Source organism: Haemaphysalis longicornis, unplaced genomic scaffold (genome assembly GCF_048455015.1).
Source record: "Haemaphysalis longicornis isolate Haplotype H1 unplaced genomic scaffold, Haemaphysalis longicornis Haplotype H1 scaffold_7, whole genome shotgun sequence".
Lineage (NCBI taxonomy): Eukaryota > Metazoa > Arthropoda > Arachnida > Ixodida > Ixodidae > Haemaphysalis > Haemaphysalis longicornis.
In genome coordinates, this window is record NW_027526422.1 from 41,189,299 (window position 1) to 41,215,759 (window position 26,461).

At 47.3% G+C, this 26,461-nt stretch overlaps 1 protein-coding gene across 10 annotated transcripts in view; it reads left to right on the plus strand.

The window, feature by feature from the left end:
- Nucleotides 1-26,461, plus strand: part of Rbp (RIMS binding protein) — a 394,065-nt gene that overhangs the window by 281,293 nt on the left and 86,311 nt on the right. For all 10 annotated transcript variants that reach the window (XM_077676865.1, XM_077676856.1, XM_077676857.1 and 7 more), the window contains 4 exons: nt 3,413-3,502; nt 14,647-14,886; nt 20,615-20,764; nt 23,978-24,239. In XM_077676865.1, coding sequence (XP_077532991.1) covers nt 3,413-3,502; nt 14,647-14,886; nt 20,615-20,764; nt 23,978-24,239 — 742 coding nt within the window. The remainder of the gene's footprint in view (nt 1-3,412; nt 3,503-14,646; nt 14,887-20,614; nt 20,765-23,977; nt 24,240-26,461) is intronic.

The following is a 26,461-nucleotide window of genomic DNA, read 5'->3' on the forward strand; positions in this document are numbered from 1 at the left end:
AATAGCTCTCTGGGGTGGAAGTCACAGTTTCTCATTAGTTGCTGTATCTTGTGGTTGGCTTAAGTTCGAGAGCTGGAGCTGCCCAGGAGATGGCGAAGCAGGCGCCACGCCTTTTTACTGCTAAGGGTGCTCTTTGCGCATTGTTTGTCTTTGCTCCCTGTCGTATCGTTTTTTGGCGCTGTTTTTTCTAAGGTGCTCTTGAGTTTGCCACAGGACGAGTGCCAGTTTTGTCTTTGTAAGGTGACGGCATAATCTTGCGTTTGTTGGCTGAGGAAGACTATACGATTCTCAACAAATAGAGACGAACTGATTCTCCTACACCTTTTTTAGAGTTCTCAACTGTTGCCGTTTATTCCCATGTTCGTTCAACAAGCCCCCTAGTTTCCAGTTACGACAAGCTGTACGCATGATGGTGGCCTCTGTACTGACAGTCCCGGCGCCACAGATAGCATAACATGGACTCTGGTCAGTCGACTGCTTTCGACAGGTCATAGGCGCTCGAGTCAGGGCCTTTGATTGAAAAAGGTCCTTTTCACCCTCGTTCGACGTAGAGGCTGGTCACCACCAATCAGCGCAGCACGCACTTTTATGCCCTTTGTAAAAAATGGACAGTAATACAGCCGCCCCCGTTCCTCACTTGATTCGACATGCTCGAAAACGATCGGGCTGCATTCCCAATTTGATGTCATTTCGGGCAGTATGACTGTGACAGCGGCTCTCCCTTTTTTTATCCTCCTTTCGTCCAGAATTTCCGCAGTTGTGCTACACCACCGACTCGATAAAAGGTCTGCGCGCAGTATGTTAAACGTCACGCTGGCAGTTAAATGGCGCTCCTCGGTTGCTCGCGGTATAGCTTGTATTCACTGGCGAGGCGCGGATGCAGGCAACCATGTGAGTGCGCCGACACTGGTTACGTCGGGCTCCGCGGGATGGCGGTACTTGTCCGTGCTAAGCACATGATTTGTGCTGGACGCTCCAAACTCTACCCCACCGAACGCGAAGTAATGCCTCGAGTCCTATGTGAGTGCGATTAATAACATCTCTGCTGACACTACCGTTGAGAATAGGGTTGAAACGGAGCAGGTGGCGCACGCCAGTGTCTTTTTTCTTCGGCGTGCGGGCGCAGTGGCACAAGCCGCGCCATGTCCGTGGGGCATCGCCCATGTCCGTGGCCGTTTCCAGTGTGGCCAAGCGCAGAAATTGACCGCTAAACTTTCCAATGAATGCCACCGATAACGGAACCCAGCGGGGACAGAGGGAAGCGCGGAAACTTCGAACTGACGTGACGTTTGCCGTTTAGTGAGAAAAGGGCACTCAGGCTTTGTTTATTTCCTTTCCAGGCGGTAGGGAAATGAGGCGCCCCGCGTAACGGATGGCAGGAGCGCGGGTTAGGTGACTGACGCGATGACATATACCCACCCACTTTCCTCTTTCCGCGCGCTCCCTCTTCCGGGCAATTATTTCTATTTGCCCCCGGAGTGCTTTCAAGAATGCGGTCGGCCACGCACGCGTGATGGCCTCGCCATTTTATAACCTTCGCGTTTCTCGGCTATGCTTTTCCGCAGCCAAATGGGGCGGTCGTTACTTTGAACGTTTAACTGCGGCCATATAGTGAATGTCGGGCCGAGGCAACGCATTGCGCGTACTGCTGACGCTTTCAGTTCGCACCACGTTGCGTGGTCGCCTCGCAATTTTCTGTTGATAATTTGAATGTAAATTCTGCGCATTTCTTTAATTATGTGTGTCCCCGACCGTGTGAAGTATAGGCAAAAATCCGACCGAAATTGCTCCGCAAATTGTTGATTCCTTATCGGCTAATGACTGTGACGTCACAGGCGGCTCCCTGTGGGTTTCTCAATTTTACAGGGTGAGCATCTCATGGCACACCTTTTGGCGCATACTCTGTATTTTCTTCTTTTTTTCTTTCATGTCATTTGAGGCATATGAACAAACACTTCACCACTCTTCCTCATGATTGTGAGTTTAATTAACCAAGCGTTGACGTATCCTAGTGCCTAAAATGAACATTATGTGATTTCTTGCATACTGAGGACTTCTGTGTAAGGATGTGGGTAAAATAAATGCGCTGAATTTGCACTAAGTGATACCAATAAAGCAACACTTTCCACTTAATGCCTAGACTCTTGCACTTTGAAATTCCAAAAAAGCAACGCCCTATGCTCAGAGGGCTGAGTGAGTGAGTGAGTGAGTGAGTGAGTGAGTGAGTGAGTGAGTGAGTGAGTGAGTGAGTGAGTGAGTGAGTGAGTGAGTGAGTGAGTGAGTGAGTGAGTGAGTGAGTGAGTGAGTGAGTGAGCGAGTGAGCGAGTGAGTGAGTGAGCGAGTGAGGGAGTGAGTGAGTGAGTGAGTGAGGGAGTGAGTGAGTGAGTGAGGGAGGGAGTGAGTGAGTGAGGGAGTAAGGTAGTGAGGGAGTAAGGTAGTGAGGGAGTAAGGTAGTGAGGGAGTAAGGTAGTGAGGGAGTGAGTGGGTGAGGGAGTGAGTGGGTGAGGGAGTGAGTGGGTGAGTGAGTGAGTGGGTGGGTGAGTGGGTGAGTGGGTGGGTGAGTGAGTGGATGAGTGAGTGAGTGGATGAGTGAGTGAAACCGTTGGCAAACCTTCGAAGCTCACCTTAAGTGACATCTCTTTTCATAGCAACCAGCACCATGTATCTAAAGAGTTGCTTTTCAGGTGAAAGCCTTCGATATCTGTTTTGTGAAGCGTGTCGTGAAGTACAGAAAATCATGAGATACATAAAATAGGAGCGCGAGCAAAGAAGTGCGCGCCAGGAAAGGATACAGCAGCTCGAAGGAGGGCAGGCCGCCGCCGCACGTGCAATACGAGCCGCCCCTGGACGGGAAGGTGTGCCGACGGGACAAACGGAGGCTCCTGGCAATGGCGAGCCAGCGGAACGAGCTTCGAAGGGTGCTGTCCAAGCGGCTGATGAAGTGGTGATGGGAGCAGCCCCATGCTTAAACAGAAAGTGCAACATTGAACACAGCTGTTGGGCAAGTTGGGGCATTATGATTGAAAAATAGAGCGCGACTTGGACAACGACACAAAGGAAGAACGACAGGCAAGCGCTAACGTGCAACTAACATTTATTGAAACATCGTCTCGTATTTATAAATACGAGACGATGTTTCAATAAACGTTGTTTGCAAGCGAGCGCTTGTCCCGTCGTTCTTTTGTGTCGTTGTCCAAGTCTCGCTCTACTTTTCAATCAGAAAGTTCAACAGCACATCAAGAAAAGGTCAAACTAGGCTTTCGTCTTCACATTCTTGGAAAGCTCTAGGCATTCCTTGTAATTTTTGCCGTTCTGATGATCATCTTCATACCGCGGTTACACACTGCTTTTCTTGCGTTGTGAGTGCGTTGGATGCCCGCTCGACCACTTTGCCCGTTATTGTCCTTTTCAGGAGCGGCAGCTGCTTGAAGCCCTGGAGCAGAAAATCGAGGTCGAGGCCCAGAACGCAACCCTCGAGGAGGAAGTCGCCAGGCTACGTACGGTAAGCTGACCTGTTCCTTTTTCCCGCTATAATAAATTAGAGGTGTCTTGATTGATTTTTGCTGCAGACATGCGGGAGCGTTCGACAGGCACTGGTTACTACCGTCGTCAGAGTAACTACAAAGACAGCATACAACTTTGCTTCTGTCAAAATATGTGGGGATTTTTAACGCGAAATGCATTTGTTTCTGCCAAATGATTAGGAGAGATAAAGATACGGCCGCTGCTGTGTCGTCGCCCTCGCCCCCCTCCCCACCCCAAGACATTTTCCGCACTCACTGATTGATATCACCTGTCGACGCCACCGACGATCCTGTACAGACTTAGAGATGTAAGTTTCCATGAGATGTTGAGGGGCGTGAAAAAGGCCATTGCTTTTTCATGTTCTTTTCCTCAGAAAAATATGAAAAATTGAAAAAAAAATGATTCTGCACAAATCTATAAAAAATACTCGACATACTGGTTAAGACGAAAACCTTAGATGTCTCATAAAACGCGAAAAGTGACGGTAGTTACTGGCGAGTACATCAATGAAACCAAATTACAGCCGCGGCAACAAGAAAACAAGTAAAAACTTATTTGGGTTCGAACGGGACTGAACCCGTATCGGCAGAGCCACAGCCAAGTGTGGAGAGAGAGAGAGAGAGAGAGAGAGAGAGAGAGAGAGAGAGAGAGAGAGAGAGAGAGAGAGAGAGAGAGAGAGAGAGAGAGAGAGAGAGAGAGAGAGAGAGAGAGAGAGAGAATAGTCTTTAATGATACTGGTGAGGTAAGCCTGGTCAAGGCGCCTAGCTTGCTACACCAGATGTATAAAAAATGAAATCAATGAACAGATAATGATAATGACTGTGATGAAGATGACGCGCTCATTGAGAGGGTCCTGTTTAAAGAGTCTGATCAAGTCATGTGCTTCGCAGGAAAGACAATAGAGCTTTTGTCGCTCGAGATGCTCGTTTAGAGTTCGACCAAGGGCCTAGCACATCACTTAGAGTTAGTCCTCTAGAAAGCGGACGACCCAAGGACACTAAAAGGGACGTTCTAGCTGCTCTATACCGCGTACACTCACATAATAGGTGGTTCAAGTCCTCGCGCACGTCACAAAGAGTGCAGAAGGGGGAAGCGGCCTGTTTCATCTTGAATCGAAAATAACTTGTGTAAGCGACATTTAGCCGCACGCGGTGAAGAACCGCTTCGTCATGCTTGGAAAGTCCGTCAGGCATCCTAAAGGTTCCGTGCGGGTCTATGGAGGGAAGCGGCGAGTAATGTTGCGGCGCAACAGCCCACATAGATCGCTGGAATCTCCAGGCACCCTTGGACGCTAGGGCAGAAGCATCTTTTCTGGAGAACGGTATCGGTATCACTGGTAGCTACAGCGTACCGTGCGGGGATGGAACAAGAATTATCCGGATGCGTGGAGCATGACAGGTGAACGTGACGTCACCGCAAACACGATTCGGCAGTGAAGAAGTCTTCGATAATCTCTGGCTTTCGCCTTCAGATCACTTAAGACACATAAGTGCCCGATGAATTTTTCTGTGAACACTTAAAAGAATATACAAGCTACATGCTGCATCACAGAAGTCCCAGCAGCGCTTCCGTTCTCAAAATCTGCGCACAATTTCACATCAAGGCATTAATTTCAGAAAGTGCTTCCCTCTTTTGAGATTGGTCGAATCACAACGAATTTCCTCGTAGAAGCTCTGTTTTTTTTTTGTCTCAAAGTTATCCTGTTTTTTTTTTTTCAACCCCTCACATCTCTAGTACGGACGGGCTGTACCGTAGGAATTATGGTAAGATAGCAGGCTTACTCTAGCTTTGTAATTGACAAGGCGAGGCTACCTAGTTTTAGTAAGTGTGAAAGCGCGTAAATGGCAACAAAAACAGCGATAAAGCCATTTATTTACGTAGCTGAGAGATAGAAACACGCCTTAGCTGCCAGAAAGTGAAATAAGGCAAATTTCTTCCGTATTCTTTCTTTTTGTTGTTTTTTAGCACGTACTTCACGTGAAACTTTTTCCTGTGCAATTCGCCTGTATGCGTTACTGTTGAGCCAAGTCAGCTATACAAATAACTTTTAACTTTCGCAGTAGCCCCAAAACACAGTTTAATCGTATTATTTTTTTAATTAAGTAAATATGATAACAGCCCATTAAAGCGATTACATGCGTCAACGCTTTTGCCGGGCAGTCGATCCCGCCGATTTAGCTCGTCTGTCATTACGAATTGCGCTTTGGTAAGCCACGGTGGAAAACCTTTTTTTTTTTTTTTTTGTCCTATGCATTCAACTTTTGCGGACTATACTGACAGATTATTTCTTTTAAAATAATGGTAATGTTATCAAAATGCGTTTTCGTTTGGTATTGCGAAAATCAAAGGCCCTTTGTGACGGCTGGCTTGACTTCCCAGTATCGCAGACGGGAAACGTTCCCGTGGACATCTTGCTAAAAAACAACAAAACAAAATATAATGTCTAGCGTTTGTTCCATCCGTTATCTTCTCTAAGTTCCAGTCTTTTTTCCCCTAGAAAGCATATCCTAGTTATCCCAGTACCAACTTGCCCAACTTTCCGCACTAATTATCAAAAGAAAACAAAACGTAAGTAAACGCGCCTTGTTTAACTTCATCATTTTTAAAACGCGTTTTTATTTCCTACCTTTGGAAGCAAACACTTTTATCGTCGATCTTTCTCCACCTTCCGTTTTTTCACACTCAGTGAAATGTTACAAGCCTATTCGATTACGGGACTGATGCATATGTGCACTCTCCTGATAATTATATATGATAACACGCGGCTGCAGCACAGTTTACTCTCTAGTTTGTTTTGTATGAAATTGTAAGCCCCAGGGCACTCTTGTGCGCTGCGCTTTGGTTGTCGAGTATCGTGCACGCGGTGAAGCGCTTTGATTGACGATGCGTCTCGTGAATGTGGAATTACGCGGGCCGGCGGAAACGCACCGTTAGCCAAACTTTGTGTAGCTGTGGCTGGTATGGACCAGTATCGCTTAGTGGCCCAGTGCCGAAGGACGACAGCAGTGCCATCAAATGTCACAGTACATGCACGTGAGCAAGCGTTCGATGAAACCTGTACCCGAAGCCACGTGTTTCACTTATCTCGTTTCAATTTCGGCCCAAATTTGCATTCTTTCCGACCGGACTTCGAATATAAAAGACGATGGCCATTTTTGGCTACTCAAACGTGAAAATTCTGGTCTGTCTCTGTCTGTCTGTCTGTCTGTCTGTCTGTCTGTCTGTCTGTCTGTCTGTCTGTCTGTCTGTCTGTCTGTCTGTCTGTCTGTCTGTCTGTCTGTCTGTCTGTCTGTCTGTCTGTCTGTCTGTCTGTCTGTCTGTCTGTCTGTCTGTTCCTCGATTCAGCCGGCCCGGCCAAAGTTGAAAAAAATCTTGAGTGACCCGTTTATATAGGCAAAACATCTTCAATATAATAAGTCTGGAAACACACTTGATACTTGTCAACATTGTTCTGCAAAAAGATTATGCTAGACGTAAGCGGGGAAGACCGGAAATACATAACAATACATAACTGGGGTTCGCAGATTTCTTTTAATTAAAAGTAGATGTGTGCTCGACTTTTGTGAGAGCAAATTAAAGAAAACGCGTTGAAAACAATGTTTTTTACCACAAAATACGAACAAAAATCGAAACGCGAACCCAATGCGCGCGCTCGTGGCTCAAGCGCTAAGTCCCAACAGTTTTAACACACGGCCAACCAGTAGTGCGAACGCGGCAAAATTGAACTGCGCAAACCTCCAGTGGCTACACTTAACGTCACTAAATAAAGGCTTTTAGAGTATCGGCACTCTTTTCTCTCATTGTTATGTGCCGTCAGGATTTTCACTGGTCGGTCGGCATCACGTTATATTTGTTTACACATGAGAGCGCAGCCATTTTGTTTGTGGGCGTGCGGACGCTACGGCGGCCGGTCACACTCTGCCCGTCAAAACCGGCGGCGGTTTCCTTGGGAAAGATGGCAACATTGCAAGCCAGAAACAAAATGGCCCCTAGACGCTTCCGGGTGCCCGAAGTGGCGGCACTCTTAAGCGTAGCTTATATAGCGACGCTAGCTGCACCGAGGCAGGAGGGGAACAGCGTGAGAGGTGGGCATGTGCCAGGAGAGGCATTTACGAGGGGGGGGGGGGGGGGGGGGGGGGTGGCAGAAGACTAGAAGACTATAGTCTTTCGACGGCATTTGTTGCGAAGCGAGTAGATGAGCGGCCAGTTTTTTGCTTACTTCAGGAGACAGGCTTTAAAAATAGCTCCTCCCGAGCGTCGATTAACGGCACTACACACGCGACTGTAGAGACAGTGCTACGGGGCAAATGGACACTTCGACTTCGCGTAAGTATACAGACAGCTGACACTCGAGCAGAACGGACAATTCGGCTAGTTGGTGTGTGTTCATCTTGGTGGAAAAAGCGGTTGAAAAACAAGATTAAAAAAATAAAGGCCCGTGTCGTCCGTTTATTCCTTAGTTCTTGTTGTTTGAGAGCTTTCTTTCACTCAAGCAGACCATGGCACGCACCGAGGAGATGCTCGGGGGCTCAGTCGGAACGTTACCGTGGCAAGGGATTTATTTATTTATTTGTTTGTTTGTTTGTTTGTTTGTTTGTTTATTTATTTATTTATTTATTTATTTATTTATTTATTTATTTATTTATTTATTTATTTATTTATTTATTTATTTATTTATTTATTTATTTATTTATTTATTTATTTATTTATTTATTTATTTATTTATTTATTTATTTATTTATTTATTTGTTTATTTATTTATTTATTTGGGGTGGGGAAAGAGAACAACAAACTGTTAAAGGAGGAAGATGTGATTAGGCCGACGACACTTCGTCTTCATAAATACAAGATATTTGCAGCGACATCGATCATCATTCTCAATAAAGCGTTCCAAGCTCGCGGCGCATGTAGGACGCGGCCCCAGACATTCATTTGGCAGAAACAAAGCATTTTGACCATACTTATTCATTTATTTACAGTGGCCACTGGGACAATCACTTACGCCAGATGACGCTTCTTTTTATACCTCTTCACGAACGGAAAACCTCGCTTTCATTTCTTGACTACTCCTAGTTCCAGCCTCCCTTTCCTGCCGCATTATTAGTGTCGCCGGGCAGGCCATCGAGCAGGCCCATAACTCGACGGGAAGTTACAGTATACGAGGCGGGGATGTTTACGATGCAAAATCTTCGAGAGTGCGTAGAGCTCCCTTTATTGCAATAAACTACAGTGTCACAAATTGTATCGTGCATGGAATCGGGACGGTTGGTTAAAGTATTCCCGTCCTTGCTGGCCAGCGGGGTCTTCCTTTATACACAAAAAGCAAGGTAGGTAGAGAAAAAGTTTATTGAGCGAAATGAAGAAAAAAAGTATATGAATAAAAATAAATGGGCGGATTCCTCAGTTCAGCAGGCCGCGCGCGCCTCTGCTCGGATGTCCCGCTGGATAAGGCCGCGCTGCTTCTGCATGTCCTAGCTGGTCAATGCGCATTCCCACTGCTCGGGTGTAGGAGAAGGGGTAAGAATAGGATGTTGAGGGCACAGGAAGACGAGGCGGGGCTGAGTTGACATGAAATTGACAGCCCGGGCACTTATGTACGGGAAGCGTAAGGGGGAGATGTGGAAGAGGATGGTGGCATTACGGTGACTAAAAGAAAGGCTCATATGAGGTTACTATGACTTGTGAGGTTCCTCTTGTAAGTTTGTTATTACTAAGAGCCAAGGCTTGTAGTGATAGTAACGGAGAGATAAAGAAAAGGTCATAAACAAAAAGGGTGAAAGATGGGGATGAAAAGATAGAACTCGGCGACAGGACTCGGGGAGAAGTGACGCTTAGGCACTTAATGAACACCTAGAGCAGTGTCACGCACATGCCCACAGAATAGCGCGCAACCGCAGAGGGGAATCGCACGATGTTTTGTATGCAGGAAATTGTGCGTCTTTCACACAGTATTCCGTAATGGGTGCAGCCAAACCGTCAGTCACCGTTTTTTTTTTTCCTCACGTACCAAAATGTTTCGCTCCGAAACTGCATGGCGCCTTGGAGAGGTCTGGAGAAGACTTCGTAGTATCACTTAAGCCACCGGTATTTTTAAAAACATGACAAGAAAACATCGAAACCTGTTGAAGGAACCAAGCCATTATTTTCTGCCCACTTTCTTGTTTATTGTTTTTTTTTTTTTTTTTTGCTTTCACGTGTACCTTGCGGCGCCTATCAGGGCTTCTGAAAATCGTAAATACGTTAGCCGAAGCAAAAAATGCAGCTTTCAAGCACCTACGCAGTCGCAATTATTTCTTGTCAGTGTTAATGTCGTCTGCTTTCTCTCAAGTCTGCGTCGCCCAATTTCGTTATGAATAAATCCGTCTCAGCGTATGGTTTTTTTTTCTTTCCTTAATTTTATACTCCGCGCCAAAAAGCTATCCATCAAACCATTCAAGCTACAATATTCAGTGCAATGCCGGGAGACTCCACACTGCGCTTATTTCTCGCGGATTTTATGGGCTCCACGGGGCCATTTTCAAAATTGCTCTCCGGCTTTTATTTGAATACGGCCCCCAGGGCGAAGTTCGAACGCAGCCGTCCCCAAATTAGCTTTAGGCGCCCTTTGTTATTCTTTCTACCGTAGTATTCCTCGCAGAGAGCGTTTTCAGAGTTCTGCGTAGGCTACTACTGCGACCCGAAAATGCTATCTTAACCTACTGTAAAACCTCCTGAAGAAAAATAACCAACGCAATCACTGCGAAAGAGGAAAGAAGACGGAACGTTGGTGCTCCAAGCGCGCACGCAAACTTTGGCTCCAGCCTTTTGACAACAAGCGCTATCTTTTAAGATTGAGGGTTTCTTTGTGGAGGCACGAGCTTGCAGTGTATTCTTTTTGAACTGGCGCTGCTTTGCCCGCATGGTAACGAGGCGCTGCCGTGCGCTTCATAAGCGCCTGCGGCCCCTTTGCTTCCAGAATAACTTTCTTGGATAGGTAGCTGCGTAGTTTGATCGCTTGGGCGTGCAAGGCGGCCGCCGGCACTTTTTCTCCCTTTCATTCTTCAGAGTAAGAGGCCGTAGGCGGAGATATGAGAGGGAGTCGGTGCGGGATCAAAGCGTGCGGACGCAAGGGTGAATGGACAAGATATTCGCTCTTGTGTTTGCGCTATCGCTTGGATGGGGAGTTTCCGTGCGGACGTATTTTCATACCTGAAAGCGCTGCAATGAGCACAATGAAAGCTGTAGCCTCGGACATAACTCTCCGAAAAATCTTTTTAACAGGGAGTGCAGCCAATGTTTTTTTAACAGCGGAGCTGTTTAGGCTTGAGCTTGGTCCAGCAGCGTCAGCAAAAAAAAGAAAACTGCGCCGCCTGTAAAGGGTGCACCACTGCAGACAGGATATTATAACAGTGAAGCCAGCTTTAGCGCCTGCTCGAGTGTGACCATTTTAAAGGTGACAATCTTTCTTGGCCTACTAGAACGCAAAAAAAAAAAAATTGGCGCAGTTTGCAGTAGTGGTGCAAGGCTGGAGAAATGGCGAAGCTTGGGGCCGACGTAGCTTCTTCTTCCTCCATGTGATCCATTATCAGTGTATGGGACCGAGCGGAACTGCCTCGTAAAATCCGGCCAAATTTGGTCTCACCCGTCCACACTTAGCCGAGCTAGCGAGAACACCGCAAAAACGTAAGGAAACGTAGCAAAGCCTACCAAAACCTGGCAAAAATTAGCAAAACAGGAAGGAGCTAGGTCGACCTCAAGCTCCACTGCTTCTCCAGCCTTGCACCTCAGTGTAAGCTGCGCCAATTTTTTTGTTGTTGTCTGACTGGCCCTGGGTTCCATCAAATGTTCCAGGTGTAGCTTTCCGGCTCATCGCAATTCTTTGAGAAGCAAGTACTCTAAAGTTGTTTAGATTATTTCTAAGAATATTCGCACGGCTAAAACTGAGTGCGAAAGCTTGCATTGTGCGGAGTTCCAAGTTTTGCACCTAACTCTACTACGTTCCAGAGCCAAGGAAACTGTCCCATTGAAATGTACGGGTGGTAACTTTTGACAGGGAGTAACGCAAAAACTATTTAGAGTTCTCGAAAGTTCCTTTACAGCGTTCATGTCCAAGTCCACTCCCTGCTCCATCCGAAATATCACTTTCCTGCAGTGGTTTAACTAGGTTCCTGAGAATTCGGAATTCTGTGCAAGAGAGCTAGGGATGATAATGTAACGATAGGATACAGTCGCTTTATTTTTTTTTTAAATCTCACTTCATTTTGTAGGAGGGCAAAAAAATACTGACGAAAACGAAAAAAAAAAGAAGTCGCACAATGCCAACGGGAACTCGTAAGGAAATGAGAATAAAATTTATTTTAAAAAAACGCAGTGTGGGTGGCATCCACAGTGAACTTTGCAACCATTGGCTGCTCTGAAGAGTGGCCATTTTAATAAGTAACCATGTAAGCACAGCCTTAAAATGCCGTTGAGAACGGTTCGTTGCGTCTGGCGCTCGTCATTTTCTGCCCTCTGGTACTGCCCATACATTGCCACATTACGATTTCTTTTCTCCATTTGTCTTGATGCAGCTACTTACTGGTCTAACTTCCCATTGACCAGAGCACTGACGTCATGTGTCTGTTTTATTATGCTGAAATTAATCCAGCTATTACTCTGGCTTCGCGAATCTGGTGTCCTGAATGAAGTCATCCCGTCCTCGCGCTCTTTGGGGTGCAATAGGCAGGGACGTTTACTTGCGCGCAATGCTAACTACTTTTCTGCGCACATTCATTATTGTAGGAACCCTTCCCCCTGACCTTCTTTTATTGCATTAGAAATAGAGGAGACACGTCGGGAAAAAATTTTGCAACGCCGATTCGTGCGTGGTGTGAAAAATACGTAGAACAGAGCGCGTGTGGAGATGGGTAACGTCAGTCGAGCCGGCAGTGGCATCAGCTGCAATGGCGCTGCGTTCGCATTGCTGCTGAGTCCGCTGGTAGGGAGACGGCAGGTCGAAGCAATGGAGAGGCGATACGTCACAGCTTGCATGCATTGTAAAATGGAGTGTTCAGCGAGTGCAGGACCCAGTAGGCGGCAATGAAGGGTGAAATGGGAATGAAAGCGGCGAAAAACCCATATTTGTGGACAACAAAAGAAGCGGCAGGCAACCTACGCCGCTGCCAGAGCAATCAAACATGAACACTGGGACGGTTGTAGCTCTTAGCACAGTTGACAAGGACCCGCCGCGGTGGCTCAGTGGCTAAGGCGTTGTGCTGCAGCACGAGGACGCGGGTTCGATTCTCGGCCGCGGCGGCCGCTTTTCTGCTGGAAGCGAAAATAAAAAACGCCCGTGTGTACGAGATTTCTGCGCACGTTAAATGTCCCCGGGTGGTCAAAATTAACCAGGAGCCCTCCAAAACGGCGCACCTCATTGCCTGCGTTGCGTCGGCGTGTTAAACCCTACAATCAATCAATCAATCAATCAATCAATCAATCAATCAATCAATCAATCAATCAATCAATCAATCAATCAATCAATCAATCAATCAATCAATCAATCAATCAATCAATCAATCAATCAATCAATCACGGTTGACAATGTGTGCAAAGGGCGTCGAGAAACGCCGTGTTGCGAGATTTTAAAACCGGGGCAAGACGCGCGCATTGGACAGAGCCTGAAGTTCGTGATGAAGAGCTAAGAGATGCTCGCGCATTCTTAAAGGTGTCTTAAAGGTTTTTTCAATATTTTTTTTCTTGTCTTGCGTCTAGCGAAGGTTTTTGTGAAGCCCTCTTGTTGCATCGGGTACTACTTAAGGTAGCCTCCCTTTTGTTTTGCCTAATACTAAAAATAGGATCGTCATGTTTCCCCCATCTTTTCCACCGTTGTTTATACCCTGTACCGCCCTCCTCTCTCAGCATGCCTTCCTAGGACGTTCAGGTGAGCTATGGCGACGCTGACAGCTTCAAAGCTGTATGCATTTTGTCAGCTTGCTTTTTCCCTTTTTTTTTTCAGAACGATCCGGACTTTTTCTTTCTTTTACACTTTTTGCGTTGACAATATCTCATGGAATGTAACTTTCTGTTTCGGTTTGTTGTGAACAGTACGTCTTACGTTGCGGGTGCAAATTTTTGTTTCTCAGTCGGGAACAATGGGCATTGTTCGGGCTTGTCCACCCGGAAGTTCGCCTTTGCTACGGCTTCCACCACCTGCGAGGCTTAATATATTGAAAACACGCACTGAATGGCGGCCCTGTGTACAGGTCCGAGTCGAAGCGATTGCCAAGAATACTTTAGCAAAACAAATTCAGGATAACTTTAATGGCACTTCGTGATAACTTGCCCGGCTCGCACATTTTGATTTCGGGTGGTCAGCGAATGCAATTTCCTACGAACACGAAACATTGACAGGTGTTATTCATTTGTGCCGCACGGCGGCGCAGCCGATATTGATGGGCAGGGAGGAGCGAAATAAAGGCAAACAGAGCCTCATAGAGCCGAATGGACAGCACAAATTTTCGCTAACACGGGCAAAAAATTTGTTTTTATCGGGCGAACTAAACGAGCGCATTAACGACGCCTAGTCACAGTTTGTGAGCGATATCGTTAGTGTTGTTTCTTCAGAAGAATATAGAAGGCAATACGTGCATGTTCGGTTAATTTTTTCGCATTCGCTTTTCATATGATGCTGGGTGCACGTGCATGGTGAAATTCTGCACGACTTGCTTATCCTATCCGTATGTCTTACGTTCTGTAGTTAGTCTTTAGCGAGACACACCTGTCAAGAGTGACCATGATGGATCCCATAACAAAGGTTTTTTATTGTAGTGGATGGCCATCTTGTGGTTTTACTAAAGCGAGGGTTCAGTGGGCCGGCAGTGGCTACTTCTATATCATCGGGACCGAGACCTGGACCTACTGGAATATCAAAGTAGATAACGCCTTCTGATGGCACGTCCACTACAATATTCCACCATGATGATAGATTCCATCACGGTAACTTTTTTGGAGGGAACCGGTCGGATTTGACCTTGTATAGTAGTTTGGCCGTACGAAGGCTTTGCCGGGCAGCGGCAGCAACAAGCCGCGTGGTGTGCGCGGGCGTGTCGGCGGTGCTTAGCGCATCGGGACAGCAGCCGCAGTGACGGGGCAACGGGGGCGCAGGCGGAGTGTGAGCTTCGCGCCCGATCTGCGGCCGAGCTGGAGGCCGCCCGGGGCGCCCAGGCGAGCGCCCTGGAGGCCCTCGTGGGCCACCTGCGCCAGGCGGCCGACCAGCGCCGCCTGCTCGAGCGACAGCATGCACAGGCCCTGCAGGAGGTGCGCGCCGCCAAGGCTGCCGCCGCCGCCGCCAAGGGCTCCGCCGAGGCGGCCCACATGCTCACCGTGCAGGCGCTCGAGTCCAAGGTGAGCATGCGGCACGCCCTCGCTTCTTCCGCGTGTCTGGGCATGCAGAGAAAAAGCTTACGTCTCATGTCGAGCCAGCCGAACTGCTGCAGGCGCAGAAGGAGAGGGAGGGTACGCGTTGGCCTCACCCTCCGGCGCAGCAGTCACTAGCGAACCCGGGTGCACTGAATGGCGTACTGTGGCTCTCATTGTTGCACTGCGGTAGCTCCTGGTTCATGGCGGTGCTCACAATACCGATATATTCGTTCGGCCCCACGGCATCCATGGAGCGTTGAGCTGGACATTAATGCTTTTGCATTCACAACTAATGAAAAGTGTTTAGGGCCCCTCGGATACTTTTCTTTTTGTCGGGGGCCATTCTTCACATAGGGAATGCCATAGAGTTTTATACTAATATATACTGGAGGGACATCTGGCGCTGGAATTGCTGACCATCGTGGACGCCGCCATTGCAGCTAGCGACGTTCCTTGCCTACTTGGCTTCGCTAGCCACAATGCTTCGTTTTTGTTTGGAAGACAAAATCATCAAAAAAAGGGCAATTCCTTTTTCTGTTCGAAGGTTTTAAATAATCCCTGACAAATAAATCTTTTTGTGGCTTTTTACAATAACAAAACAAATATGATTAATCTCCTACAGTAATAGTGTTGCTTTTTTGCAGCCAGAGGCAACTTTTTAGCCTGTTCATGAGCCAGAGACAGGTGGAACGTGCCTGACCGGTACATGACGGAATGCTCGCTGAAGCGCGCTTCCCTTGGCAGTGGAGCCAGATTTCCCTCTTGTATGCATTAGCATGAAACTATATGTGTGATGCCCTACGCACGACGTCGGGTACTCTTAGCTGGATGGCAATACGCTCGACTTGGTCTGGTTAAAAATTTTAAACAGTAGTGTTATGCACCCTGCGTCGACGGCGACTTGGCAGGTTGTGCTCCAGCTCAAGATAACGTGTGTGTGACTAACAAGTGATTGAAATGAAACAGCTGTAAGTCTTCAAAATGTGGGCAATGTTGCCCCGTGCTAAAAGCGACCTGAAGCGTACCACTTCGCTCCAGGTTCGAAAAATGATTAACAAGAACTAAGTAGTGAAAAATGCGTTAGTGCCGAACCGCACCTGCAACTGCGTGTTCGTGTCGTACGTGGGGAAATATGCTTATGTGTTCACACACTGAGGACCAGAAATCTGAAAATCATTGCAGAATTTCTTGTGAACTTCGCCAGTAAATTCGTTAGTGGTTCTTTATGATAAATGTAAGTAGTTGTGTAAGTGAAACATGACAAATTTTTAAGTCACCCGACAAAGCTTGTGGCCTGTATTTCCAGATTTCTGATTTCTCCGGTCATATTGTCAATGGGGCTCAGCTATTAATAGCAGAGTTGTAAAGAGTCCTTAAAGAAACAGTGAAAAGAGACCTCACTTAGAAAAACGTGCGTGCGTGCAGTTCATCACAACCTCTGTAGTCGCCCACGTTGTTACTCTTATTTCCGAACTTTTGCCGTTCGCATCTTGTAAGGCTTCTTTCATTCCTTTGTGTCTGACGTTTGGCTATATATTTACCCAGAAAGATGCCTTCAGATCATGCGTTACCTCTTCCTGTAGGTATGAGAAGTGCCGACAAAATTTGCAAGTCGCACACGTCTGGTTCTGTTCAATGCCGGAAAGACAATAGCGCGGCACTTTTGTAGCCTTCCGGGAACTATTCGCTTCAGTTTCGGCTAGTAATGCCACGAGACGTGGGAGAGTGAAAAGTGTGTCGCGCTCAATTTTTTTCCTCGTTTGTTTCTTGCCTTTTTCTCTCGGTTTCTTTTCATCTCGTTTTATCTCGGGAACATTTTATTTCAGTTCACTGTGGTGCTCTAGACTGAACGTATTTGCGCAAATCTTTGTAAAGTCTGAAAACTTGAAATAAAAAGCGGAGGAAAATCACGCGCGCGGCTGTTCCAGAACTTGACGCGTGCATGGACTGCGAGATGGGATGGAACTCTGGACGCAGGCAGCGAGAATGGGGAGAATGAATGCGAGTTCTGGTTATGCTGCCATAGCAGCCACTGCGGTGCTCGGACAAGCGCTACTCAGCTGTCGCGTTTGTCGCACATATTTTTTTTTATATGGTGAAAACGAAAATGCGGAACGGCCGAGTTTATGACAGCGGAAAATCCTGGAATATTTGTCTCGCTTGAAGATCTGCGCTTGGCGCAGCGAAATGACGCACTAGGAATCATAATCACGTAAACCATTCACTCGTTATTATTCAGTATGCGTGCGGAATTATCAGCTGTGCTTTACGCTCACGCATTACGGCTCCAACATTTTTGCGAAAGTTGCGAGTGGCAAGCTGTTCGAGCTTATGTCGCTAGTAAGCAGTGCCAAGTTTTTCTCCCGTGATAACTTCTTTTCAGTGTCCCTGTTATGATGTTCTCAGCTCGTGCTTGACGCGCCGAAGGCACACTATTTTTTGTGAGGCACGCTTTAGTGGAAGAGTACGAATTCGTTTCTACCACCTGAAGTATTGTTTCTGTCCTTGCGTCGAGAATCGCGGATGCCAATTCTCTTTGTATTACAGTGGAGCCTCTTTATACGGAACACTGATATAGCGAATTATTGGATATAGCGAACTAAATACGAAGTTCGTTTTGTCACGCTTCATTTCAATGACACTTATTCTTTTTATAATAAACCGAAACCTCGAGGGCGGAGCCATATCGGTTATAACGAAGAAATATTAGGTTCCCGCGACGCTCACAACTTGAAATCCAGCCTAATAAAAGCAAAATATAAAAAAACTGATACAGCACAACCATTTTTTAGTAGTTTCAAAACTGCAGAAGTAGAAAAGGCTCTTTATTGCGTGGGCACTGTGAAAAGCTTCGTTCCCCTGAGACTGTGAAAGGCGAAGGCCACATTCTCCTTCAAGTAAACAAGAACGCGACGCCCGCCTGTTTTGCGGAACAAACTTTGTTCTGTTGTAATTTCACGTTCTCCCGTTCCAGTCCCTTTAGTTTGAAATGCCACAAGGAGGAAGGTAAGGATTACATCGTCTATAGGGGGTTCCGAGCCTAGAACAATGGTTTTTTTTCTCTAGGATTTTAGCGCGAGCTCGATTGCCGGTTTAGTACAGCCGACTTTTACGTCTACGGTTACAACGAATATCGGATATAACGAAGTAATTTACTGCCCCATTTCTACTTTGTTGTAACGAGGCTCGACTGTACTCTTTAAATTCAGTACTTAAAAGGGTGTTTTATGACATGTGCGAGTTCACGTACGCAGGCATGAACACACAAAAACTTTGAAGATTTGTTGCCGGCATCTACAGGTATCATATGCCTGAATGTAACTCTTCTTTAAGCCCACATGCTTACTCAACTCTAAACAGCCTTTCAGCACCCCCTAAAGCCCGTTAACAAGAGCATTCTTTGGAAAAATACATTAGTTGCCCGTGTTTGAGCTCCATTGCACTCATTCAAAACCCGCTGTCCATTCGTCGCTCCAGTAGCAAGCAGGTGGCCGTGCACTACCTCTTTTCAGCACCAGCATCCTCATCTTGCCGATCGCTTCTCGCCTCGCGTTATCGAGGAGTAGGTCATCATTAATATCATGTGGACTACAGATTTCTTAGACGAACGTATTTGCAACAGTACGCATGAGCCGGCAAATTTTGTCAAAGTGTATGATGTGGACTTGACAGCAAAAAGGCCATACAAGTCGTCGTTTAATGCGATGGCGCCACAGTCTGTTATGAGGAATGTGATCGTGACCCCACCCATCACTCCTCAGATTAGTCTCCTTTGATTGATCTGATTTGTTAGAGAGCACCGCGATTCAGTTGCGGAAGAGAGATAGGGGGGGCGACAAGAGTTACGAGCCTGTGTCCACATGACATTGTCACAATCGCACTAGTTAGAGGGGAGTCTGACATCTGCTAGCATTCTTTTACAACTAATACTGCACCGTGTGGCCTGTCGCCAGAAGTACCTAGCTAACAGGGCGTAGTCCAAGCCTGCGACTGCTACCGTTCGACTTAACTACGCTCGTTCTGAAGATGGGTTTACTTAACAGCGAGGGAAATTTGGGGGAAAGCCTGTCAATTTTTAATGGCGCTTGTAAAGCGTGCTCTGCCGCACAATACGTATAGTACAGGGGAAGCCCTCCAACTGTAGGCATTTACTCCACCTGTAAGTTGTGCTCTATCGCGCAATCACTCCAGTACAGGGGAAGCGCTTCATTTATAACAGTTCTATTTGAGCTCCGCCTGTACATTCGGCTCTGTCGCACAGTGACTCTATTACAGGAAAAGCCCTTCCCTCAAGGTGCGACGCGTTCCCTTGAGCGTGCTCCACAGCTCAACTGCGCCACTTCAGGAGAAGCCTGCTACCGTTTACATTCCCGCTCAACTCTGCAATCAAAGCGCGGCCCTACCGCGCAATGACTTGGATACCTGTGATGTGTCATTATACATTTTATTATAGAATGTGATGCATGCTTGGTTCGAAGGTAAAATGGGCCCACAAGTACGTTACGATCCGTAGTCATGGCCATCATCCTGGCCCGCTCCTCACGTTAGCGTGAAGCCGTGCGACGAATTCGGTCATCATAAACGACGGCAGAGAGCGATGCCGCACGTTATGACACTGGTTGAGGGGCGGGAAGAGCGGATGATCATTCATGAGGAGCGAGTAAGGGACACTGAAGCATCATCCAGCGGGATGAGTAGAATTGTGACCAGTCTTTTCGAGGGGTAAAATTGCGTGTCGCTCTTTCGAAGTAAATCACACTGGCTTTAGCGCGTGCGTTTCAGAAAGCGATGGAGGGGTCAGTGTGGAGGACTAACATTGATACGGAAAGTTAGTGGGAGACGTGAAGATTCGTAAGGGCCATTGATCCCCGTGGATGTTTTGGGGAGGAGCGATGAAGCTTCCTAAGAAATTAGGGATATGTGAAAAAACGGCATTGCAGTGGGACAAAACAAGGGGACAGGGGGTATAAGGGGTTGCCGCAGATGTGAATGTGAATTACGAAGGTTTGGGCGCACAAACTTCGCAGCAAGTGATACGTGAGAGGTTCTGAATGCGCTGAAAGGGAAATCAAAGGGGAAGTGCAGAGCTTGGCGTAGTAACTACAATTGGAAACTTTAATGGTGACAGCCCGTGGACCCCTACAAAACAAGAATTGGGGAAGGAAATATTATGGCACGAAACGTTTCATAACAACTAGTATTAAATAAGGAATTCAAGCCTTAAACTACTTCTGCGCACGCATAAGGCACCAGCAAGGCAAAGCACAAAACGTTGCGTGATTGACACACGTGAGCAAGGCTACAAGGAACGTGCTGGAGTAAATTCGAGGTGTACTCGCCGTCGCTGCACATAAAAAAATGCTTGGTACATCAAAAAAAAAATCCAATCACTATTTTTGCACCAAGTGAAGCCAGGCGGATGCGAACTTCGTAGTAACTCCATAAATACTTTCCTGTTATTCGTCACAAACAACTTGGTGTCTCGCGCTTCTCACTCGGCGTGTCTTTACTCCTCCGCAAATGTTTGCAGAGTTGTGCTTTCTCGTATTGTCTGCGCAGATTTCTATTAAATGTCGGCGAAGTCCTTCTCTGAGCTGTGGTTTATGCTTTCGGCCGTGTTATGGCGTGGAGTGTGCAGTGAGAGCAAGCGACGTTCGCAAAGCGCTGCCCACTCGTGGTGACGCCGAAACGGTCCCTCCTCTGCCTCCCGCAGGTTCGCGAGCTGCAGAAGAAGTGCGAACTGCAAAACGTGCTTCACGAAGAGCTGGTGCTGGAGATGGCGGCGCTTCGGCGGCAACAAATGCAACAGCGTTCGCGAGGAGCCCGGGAAGCCTGGCGGACGGGACGGTCGCTCTCTGCCGAGGTGAGAGAGAGAGAGCGGAAACAGCGGAAAGGGGAAAGAGCGGTGGCGTTTCCACTGTTCCTAATTCCAGAGCTCGTCGTTTCCGTTGCTCATAATTGTGCTTTTCGCGTTCGCGAAGAGCGCAACTAGGAGCGTGATCTTCTTGCCAATGAGAGAAGGGGTGAGGAGTGGACAATATAGGGCCCTTCGGGTATGGTGTCGAGATACTTTTTTTTTTCGGGAGGGACAGTAACGAATCATTGCGTGTAACTGATTGATAAGGGTTATGTGCATAATTGCGCGTGCCTGAGCACAAACGTGCCACCTATCGTCATATTTTGTGTTATCAGTCGTCGTCGGCGTCGTCATCATCGCCACCAACATCGCCACTACCACCAACCTGTTTGGATGCACTACAGGACGATGTGTTGTCATTAATTCTTCAAAATAAGAATCAACCCTGATCATTCAGCAGCAGCAGCTATTAGCACGAAGCGTGCGCTTATCTTCTTATCCCCACTCCAAAACCCAGCCATCGGCTGCTATGGCGACCTATAGCTAACGTGTGAGGATGATGAGGAGAGGTTGAGTGCGCACCGCCGCACAGAGTTTGGGTAACAGTGGAAACTTGTCGGTCGCCTCGCCGTTTCGCAGCAGCGAGAAGGCTTACACCGTGAAGTGCGGTGTTTGCAACGCTTCATCTAAGTGTGCGCAGATGTTCTCGCGTTGACGCGTTCGCGTACAGTGACAAAACTACAAGGGGAGGCTGGAAGCTTCCTCAGGGTTAACGAATACTGTGCTTTGGCCCTTCCACTGAGAAATGGCGACTGTGAAAGTTTCCGAACACCGCCACGCTAAAGTAATGGGACATTCAGCAGAAATATTTCTGGCATCACGCCGTTGGTAGCCGTTTCGTTGTAACGGTTTCAGCTGACGCCCAACCGTGGCTTTGCTTTCGCGAAATCGTAATGACAACTTTTTTATTTCGCTTTCTTTCTTATTTTATCACTATATGATTGCAGTTTTCACTGCTACATCGATCATTCCATGAAAACCTACACGCGTGTACACTATGACATTTTGCACGCACGTATGGCATTTTGCAGGTTCGTACAGCTCGTAAATTGAGAACCCCGTAACCTCGATTTCGAACTGTGAGAATGTAAGATTGCCTCCTAGCAAACATTTGTCCATGCTTACTTAACGGCGCATAGTTACCGTAGTACTTATCACAACCCACTTCTGACCGACTTTTCTAGGGAACGAAAGATGACCATCCTGCCCACATAAGATATTGATAAGAGTGGGTCATACCGACACTTTTTAACGAGAAGGGAGGAATGCCGCGTATTTGTCTGGGCTTGCATAAGCATCACTACACCTTCTATCATAATCTGTGTTGAGGAATTTTTCCCCTTGAGCAACCACAACTTTTTTCGTAAACTGAACTTTACGGCATGCAACGCAATGTGATCGATTCACGTATCCATCCATCCGCAACCAATTAAACCTACCTAGCAGCTGACCAACTGATCAGTGACTAGGTTGAGAAATACTACGGCTCGTTGATTAGCAGTCTCACATTCATCGCGGGTACTCCACGGGTAGTCCGAGGGCTATCCTCGCCAGGGAATGTATGTGGAAAACGAATACCGGATTGCGTCTCGGATAGCCAGTCCGCGGTGAGTACGAGACGGACAGTCGATGAGCCCAATCTTTCAGTTGGTCTACCATTCGGTCAATGTATCCACCTATCGCTCAGTTATCCGGGGAATCAATCAGTCGATCTATTTGCCTCTCTTAAAGTGACCAGGAAGACAAAATTGAACTTCACCCGCTACGGTGGCTCAGTGTCTAAGGCGTTGCACTGCTGATCACGAGGACGCGGGTGCGATTCCCGGCCGCGGCGGCCGCTTTTCTGATGGAGGCGAAAAGCAAAAATGCCCGTGTTTACGCGATTTCGGCGCACGTTAAAGGTCCCCAGGCGGTCAAAATTAATCGGGAGCCCTCCACTACGCCGCGCCTCATCGCCTGCGTTGCGTCGGCGCGGTAAACCCTACTATCAATCAATCAATAAATATTGAACTTCATGCGGTTTGAAAGAACTAGCCTTTGGTGCCTCTTTCAGCTCTATCCCAGCTGCGAGAGTCATTCCTACAAAAAAAAATGCTAGAAATGTTGAAAAACTTCCGCGCAACACTGACGTAATACGGGCAGGGGTGACGCAATATACACTAAAAAACAGTTATCAATCAGAACAGACAACTGGGCGAGTTGGTTTAGATTCATCTTCACTATAGGCGCAAAAAAGACACTGACGAAGGACTGAGGTAAACACAAACAGGGCGCCACTCACAACTAAAATCTATTTTGAAAAGAAGGAACATGAAAACACACCACCGGCGCATGTTACACACTGCTACTATGAATTGCATCACATGTTGTTATCTAGATATGCTACTTCTTGCGGCAATAGTCCTAGGGACGGCTGGCTGTCACATTTGTCGCCTCGTTTTTTGATTACGTAGGCTTCGAGCATCTCTCTGGTTGTTTGACAAGTATGCTTATACAAGCACGTGGTAGCGCCGAGGTTTGCCGTGCATCCGCCCTCATCACTATGGGTTGCCAACTGTGATAGTCTGTCTTTGTTGTTGATGGCCCGTTCATGTTACTTAAGTCTTACATACATTTACGCACCTTCCCGTTGGTCCGACATAGCTCGCTCGACGTGATAATCCGACATCGTAATCTACCCCTGTGGTACATCTTACATGCTGGGACCGTGTTTGTGTTTACCTCAGTCCTTCGTCCGTGCCTTTTTTGCGCCTAGTGAAGATGAATATATATCAATGCGTTAACTGCGCGTTGGCAATAATGCGATAAGGCCCGGCGTTGTCGGTGAGCACTTAAATTAATTAATTAATTTGACGGAACTAGCTGACCTACTACAACCGCGCAGTCATGTTTCTTGGCGGTGGCTTACGTCACCAAACTCCAATCACACCGACGAGATTCTGTGACGTCATAGTGAAATTGCCCGAAGGTGGCTGGGGAGTCGCCACTGCTTCGTCTGTTTTCCCTAATATCTGGATTATTTGTTCAAAGCTTGGGGTAATATGGGCATCACTGTTATCCGGACAAAGCAGTCCTTTTGACGGAGTGAACTTGTACTTTGTCTTCGTGGCCTCTCCTACTCCTACAACCAGCGTCGCGTCGGGATGACGCTCCTCGCAGGTGGTGGCGTCCGATCTGGGCGGCGGCGTGGTCGACCACACCCTGCAGCTGTCCGAACACTTCCTCCTGGAGCCTGCCGAGCGGTCGTCGAGCCCGCGCAGCGGTGGCGCCCGCTCGGCGTCGCCGGCCCCCCTCGACTCCGGCGGCACCACGACGTCGTCCGCGAGGCTCGACATCGCCCGGTCGGCCGCCAGCGACGCCCTCTCGCAACTCGCGCTCACTGCCTCAGCGGGAGGAACTCCCTCGCTCACCTGCTCTTCCGGTACGACGAGCTGTCTAGAGCTGCGACTCTGCTGCCCGCGCCGGCCAGTGCTCGGTGCCGAGAACCACTCCATTTGAACAGCGTCTAGTTTAGATTGAAACGCTAATGCGTATGCCTACACCCTCGGAGACGCGTATCCAGCTTGTTGCGTTCAACCACCTCAGAGGCCCACTCCCACCCCTCTCTCCAAATGGGCCTGGAGCCTTCTCTTGCTATTACTGTACTCCTCCTTCTCCTTTTCCTCCTCATCATTCGGTACGGAGAGCCGAAAAGCTTAGCGGCACCCTGAAGCTTTTCAGATCGTTATCCCGAGAACAGTTCTAATCTCGTGAGCTTCAGGGATACGTTCCCCTCCGCCCCCCCGCCCCCTCAAGAAAAAAAAAAAAGGTACAAATCTAAGCAGTAGCGTCGCGCTTTTGCTGGTGTTCCGGGCTCGTGCTACCGTGTTTTTGTTGCTGTTGTAGTCGGTGACTATTGTAATTATCGTTGGGAGGAATTGTTCCGTTCACTGAGTTTCACGCAATGTGAACTCTAATTTGAACCAGGCACGGCCAGTAAGACGGATTTCCTACCTTTTTTAGTGCAAGGAGCGTCGCCAAATGTGCTCTTCGCATGGCGGATTAAGCTTCGGATCGTTGTCGTTGCGTTTTTGTACACGATGAGTACCTTCTGAAAGGGCCGACCGGGATGCAGTGTAGATAATCTTGTACTTGCATCCCAAGTTTATTTTCTCTTGATGAGACGTCGTTTAGATCGGCTCGCTTCTTGTTGCGCGGAGATAAGCGCCCCGCAGTTTGCAATCTCTAAAACAAGGCGGGTGGCGGTTGCGCCCTAGGGGAGGGGGGTGGGAAGTTTTTGTAGTTATGGTTATAATGATGATACAGTAGACAATAAAATAATGATACTAATACTATTATAATGATGATAATAATAATTTGTCGCGTTCGTTTACGCGCCCAGGAAAAGCCGATAGATCTTTATTGGCGTTGTAAAAATAGAAACTGGTAATATACGTTTACTTTTGTTACATTTTTATGGACGAAAGTTCAAAGCCGACAATATTCATGGGTATCTCTACGAAGACATATTAATGGAAACTGAATGAGAACACGTGCAGTCATTGCTTCTGCCAGTCAGATTTGAAGGGACAAGGCAAGAAGTATATGAACAATGCACCGATTCATGCTCGCGCGCATACACACACATCATGCACAAGGATAATGACATGGCTCACATCTCAAACTCTTATATCTCGAGACTTGACTTGTCAAATGGAGCTAATCTTTATTTGTTGCTTCTGATCTGTTTGCCTGAACTGGTGGTTAGAATACATGATTTGCAGAGTTGACAGTTTAATTTTTGGTTGAACTAAGACGAAATACTACTAGCACAGCTGTAATTGCATCCATTATATGTACAAAGTTCTATTTATATGTACACTGTATATGTACAATATATGTGCAATGTACTATATGGGACTAAACCATAAATGTTCACGGAGCCCAGGAGCCGCCACGCATTAACGGCTCCGCGAAGTGGTATGACCGGCATGCATCACGTACTGCGGACTATTTTTCAGACATCAAAGACAAGCAAACAGCTGGACGTTGCTTGCTTTACATACCTCCGGTAGTGTAAAATACAAGGCACTGCTTGCACGATCTTTCAGTTCAATCATCGATATTTACGCAACTGCGGCTGAAAATGAACTCAGCTCTGTTCACCCAGACGCAGTCAATGCTGAGCAAAATGTTTTTAGTCATTAGTACTAATTGATAGTACATTTGAGGCATGTGACGCTGCCAGATTATTATGTGATCTCCGCACCTATAGCTAGCGTATTAGCAAACTTTTCATATGCAGAAGAGCACAGACTTGAACTAGCGCGCCACGTAATTTTCGAGAACTAGGCGAGAAGCAGACGTAGAGAACACGTGCAACTGCAACTGCAAAGGCGAGAAATATTAGCGCAGTTACAAGGTGTCATCGGCCGCTATCGGGTGAAGCTTGTGTTAATCACCTGAGTTACTTCAGTTCTGTAAACATTTGGTGACAGCGTCCTTTTTGTTTGCATTTTTAACAGGTTGTTTGAGACCTGAGAGCTTTCTGAGGACGCCCAAAAGGGGTTGGACACGTCCGTATAGTCTGCAGCAAAAAAAAAATGCTGATGGGGTACATTTTATCATAACGCAATATTCTGCATCAAAATTGTCTGCCTTTTG